The sequence below is a fragment of the Ovis aries genome, chromosome 6 (assembly GCF_016772045.2).
Source record: "Ovis aries strain OAR_USU_Benz2616 breed Rambouillet chromosome 6, ARS-UI_Ramb_v3.0, whole genome shotgun sequence".
In the NCBI taxonomy this organism is placed as follows: domain Eukaryota; kingdom Metazoa; phylum Chordata; class Mammalia; order Artiodactyla; family Bovidae; genus Ovis; species Ovis aries.
Genome location: NC_056059.1, coordinates 80947405 through 80951584, shown reverse-complemented (window position 1 = coordinate 80951584; position 4180 = coordinate 80947405). Strand labels below are relative to the sequence as shown.

The 4180-nt window shown below is 39.0% G+C and overlaps 1 protein-coding gene across 1 annotated transcript; it reads right to left on the bottom strand.

Annotated features, from left to right (window-relative positions):
• Positions 1–2068: 2068 nt before the first annotated feature.
• On the bottom strand, positions 2069–2524 carry LOC106991226 (large ribosomal subunit protein P1-like). Its single transcript, XM_042251912.2, has one exon. The coding sequence runs from the start codon at positions 2444–2446 to the stop codon at positions 2108–2110; it is 339 nt and encodes a 112-aa protein (XP_042107846.1). The 5' UTR covers positions 2447–2524; the 3' UTR covers positions 2069–2107.
• Between the last annotated feature and the right edge of the window lie 1656 nt (positions 2525–4180).

Here is a 4180-nt window from a genome sequence, read left to right as displayed (position 1 = left end):
GGCATTTGCAATTACATGGAGCAGCTTTAATTTCCTTTCTTTTCTCTCTCATTTTTAAAGTAAGTATGTGTGGTTTGCTCCCTAAGGCATTCTATAGCTTGATAGAATTAGTCCTGTTTTGAAAGAAAGGATACTCTTAGCAATAAATGGAATGATTATCATCAGATAAAGGACATCAGGTGGCATACCAGAAGATGCATTTAACAACTCTTTTGTCATATGCTGAAATTATCCTTTAAGAGTTTCTTCTTATATTGGACTGTCATCATTGCTGAGATTATATCAATTTCAATTAAAAAATAATTATTTGTTTGAATTACCTTAATTTTTCATCTTTTCAAAATCAGTTCAAACAGAGTTCTCTCTGCTGCCTCCCTTAAATGTACACTTATTTATGGGTGTGTAAATTAGGGTTTCTTTTGCATTTTCATTCATCTGTGAAGTAAAATACCAATATTAAATAAAAAAATAACAGTGAGATTATCAATAACTGGCTTTAAGATCCCATTCATTCCTCCTTCCTTAGTTTCTTCATTCCTATTAATAAATACACAAGCATTTGTTTCCATATATATACTTTAATATATACAAACATTGCATTTATATATACATATATGTGTAGAGAACTTTTCTTGAGGTAAAACTTTCATAAGTGGTGTTATTTGAAAAGTAAATATAATCTTAACAAAAGCAATTTGATTCTACCTATATCTTCTCAGTATTAGTCACCATTTTCTTTCTTTACTGAGGAAAGGAATGACCTGCTGCAGCTTGCAACACATCAGTTTCCTGTCGTGGAACTTATTAGAATGAATTTTCCCATTTCCTTATGTCCAATCAGTCTGTTCATTGTCTGAGAGCTCACCTGATGACTAAAGATGTCAGTTGTTTCTCCCCAGGTTTTTCCAGTAGCTTTGTGCTTTATTCCAGCTGCTGGTTTGCATTTGAAAACCAAATCAGCCTCAATATTTTTCATACTCTTTTTCATCTTGGGTTTTATGATAATGAGACTTTGGCTAAAGAAACCTCCATTCAGACAATTCAAACAGATTTTAGCACCTGTTAGCAGGTATTAAAATAATAATAATAATAATAAGTGTATCATTTAACTTTACCATTCTTTTGAATTTGCTTATCTATAATGAAAACCATTTTCTCCATCAAAAGTGCTCTAGAAAAAGAAGGCAATTCTTGTACATTTTATTTCTATTTTATTGTTGGACCTTCTGTGAATTTTTAGTTTCTTTTCTGTAAATCTCAATCTTTCCATCTACAAAATGGGGAGAGAGGATAGGAGAGCAATGTTTTGTTGAGTTATATAATAGATATTCCTAGAATAGTAAAAAAAAAAAAACCTCACAAATCTGTTTATAATACTATTTTCACAGTTGCAAATAACAAAAATTTGGATTCTAAGGAACAATTTGCAAGCCCAGTTTAGAACTTAAATACTAGGGGCCACAGGACATTGTATTTTTCAGATTCTCTGGTTTGCTTTTAACTTTTTGCTGGGAGGGGTTTATTTGTTTTACAATGTTTCAGTCATTTCAGTTCAGTCCCTTAGTCATGTCCAGCTCTTTGCAATCCCATGGATTGCAGCACCCCAGGACTCCCTGTCCATCAACAACTCCCGGAGTTTAGTCAAATTCATGTTTATCTAGTAGGTGATGCCATCCACACATCTCATCCCTTGTCATCCCCTTCTCCTTCTGCCTTAAATCTTTCCCAGCATCAGGGTCTTTTCAAATAAGTCACTTCTTTGCATCAGGTGGACAAACTATTAGATTTAGCTTCAGCATCAGTCCTTCTAATGAATATTCAGGATTGATTTCATTTAGCTTGGACTGGTTGGATCTCCTTGTAGTCCAAGGGACTCTCAAGAGTCTTCTCCAACATCACAGTTCAAAAGCATCAATTCTTCATGTTCAGCTTTCTTTATAGTCCAACTCTCAAATCCATACTTGACTACTGAAAAAACCATAGTTTTGACTAGACAGACATTTGTTGGCAAAATAATGTCTCTGCTTTTTATTTTTATTTTTTATTTTTTTTAAGACCAACAGCAGCAAACAGCTCAGCTTTTTATTGAATGTGTTACTAAGGAGGTTTAGTCAAAAAGACCAAAGCCCATGTCATCATCAGACTCTTCAGATTCTTCTTTCTTTGCTTCTACTTTCTTCTCCTCAGCTGGGGCAGCAGCAGTGGAGGGGGCAGGGCCTCCTGCTGGTGCAGCACCGGCCGCTGGGGCAGGTCCACCAGCCCCCACATTGCAGATGAGGCTCCCGATGTTGACATTGGCCTTTGCAAACAAACCTGGCCAGAAAGGCTCAACATTTACACTGGCTGCTTTAATGAGGGCATTGGTCTTATCCTCCGTGACCGTCACCTCATCGTTGTGTAGAATGAGGGCAGAGGAGATACAAGCGAGCTCTGAGACAGAGGCCATGGTGTGAGTGAGTGCTAGGTGGGGGCTGCCGGGCGCAGTGCTAGTCGCCAGATGAAGTGAGGGCCTCACCCCAAAACGGCATTAGCTTCCTTGGGAGAACCAAGCACCTTAGCGGCAGCGGAGGAAAGCTGTCTCTGCTTTTTAATATGCTGTCTAGGTTGGTCATGATTTTTCTTCAAAGAAGTGAGTGTCTTTTAATTTCATGGCTGCAGTCACCAGTTCAGTTCAGTTCAGTTCAGTTGCTCAGTCATATAAGACTCTTTGTGACCCCATGAATTGCAGCATGCCAAGCCTCCCTGTCCATCACGAATTACTGGAGTTCACCCAAACTCATGTCCATTGAGTCGATGATGCCATCCAGCCATCTTGTCCTCTGTCGTCCCCTTCTTCTCCTGCCCTCAATCCCTCCCAGCATCAGAGTCTTTTCAAATGAATCAACTCTTCGCATGAGGTGGCCAAAGTACTGGAGTTTCAGCTTTAGCATCAGTCCTTTCAAACAACACCCAGGACTGATTTTCTTTAGAATGCACTGGTGGATCTCCTTAAAGCCCTAGGGACTCTCAAGAGTCTTCTACAACACCACAGTTCAAAAGCATCAATTCTTCGGAGCTCAGCTTTCTTCACAGTCCAACATTCACATCCATACATGACCACTAGAAAAAACATAGCTTTGACTAGATGGACCTTTGTTGGAAAAGTAATGCCCCTGCTTTTGAATATGCTGTCTAGGTTGGTCATAACTTTCCTTCCAAGGAGTAAGCGTCTTTTCATTTCATGGCTGCAGTCACCATCTGCAGTGATTCTGGAACCCAAAAAGTAAAGTCTGACACTGTTTCTACTGTTTCCCCATCTATTTCCCATGAAGTGATGGGACCAGATGCCATGATCTTTGTTTTCTGAATGTTGAGCTTTAAACCAACTTTTTCACTCTCCTCTTTCACTTTCATCAACAGGCTTTCTAGTTCCTCTTCACTTTCACTTTTTTTTGCCATAAGGGTAGTGTCATCTCCATATCTGAGGTTGTTGATATTTCTCCTGGCAATCTTGATTCCAGCTTGTGTTTCTTCCAGCCCAGCGTTTCTCATGATGTACTATGCATATAAATTAAATAAGCAGGATGACAATATACAGCCTTAACGTACTCCTTTTCCTATTTGGAACTAGTCTTGTTCCATGTCCAGCTTTAACTGCTGCTTCCTGACATGCATATAGGTTTCTCAAGAGGCAGGTCAGGTGGTCAGGTATTCCCATCTCTTTCAGAATTTTTCTCAGTTTATTGTGATCCACACAGTCAAATGTTTGGCATAGTCAATAAAGCAGAAACAGATGTTTTTTCTGGAACTCTCTTGCTTTCTCAATGATCCAGCGGATGTTGACAATTTGATCTCGGGTTCCTCTGCCTTTTCTAAACCAGCTTGAACATCTGAAAGTTCGCGGTTCACATATTGCTGAAGCCTGGCTTGGAGAATTTTGAGCATTACTTTACTAGCATATGAGTTAAGTGCAAATGTGCAGTAGTTTGAGCATTCTTTTGCATTGACTTTGATATTGGAATTAAAACTGATCTTCTGCAGTCCTGTGGCCACTGCTGAGTTTTACAAATTTGCTGGCATATTGAGTGCAGCACTTTCACAGCATCATCTTTCAGGATTTGAAACAGCTCAACTGGAATTCCATCACCTCCACTAGCTTTGTTATAGTGATGCTTTCTAAGGCCTACTTGGCTTCACATTC

Bases quoted from the DNA above. Each gene is read 5' to 3' on its own strand.
- LOC106991226 (XM_042251912.2), bottom strand. From the start codon at position 2,446: ATGGCCTCTGTCTCAGAGCTCGCTTGTATCTCCTCTGCCCTCATTCTA.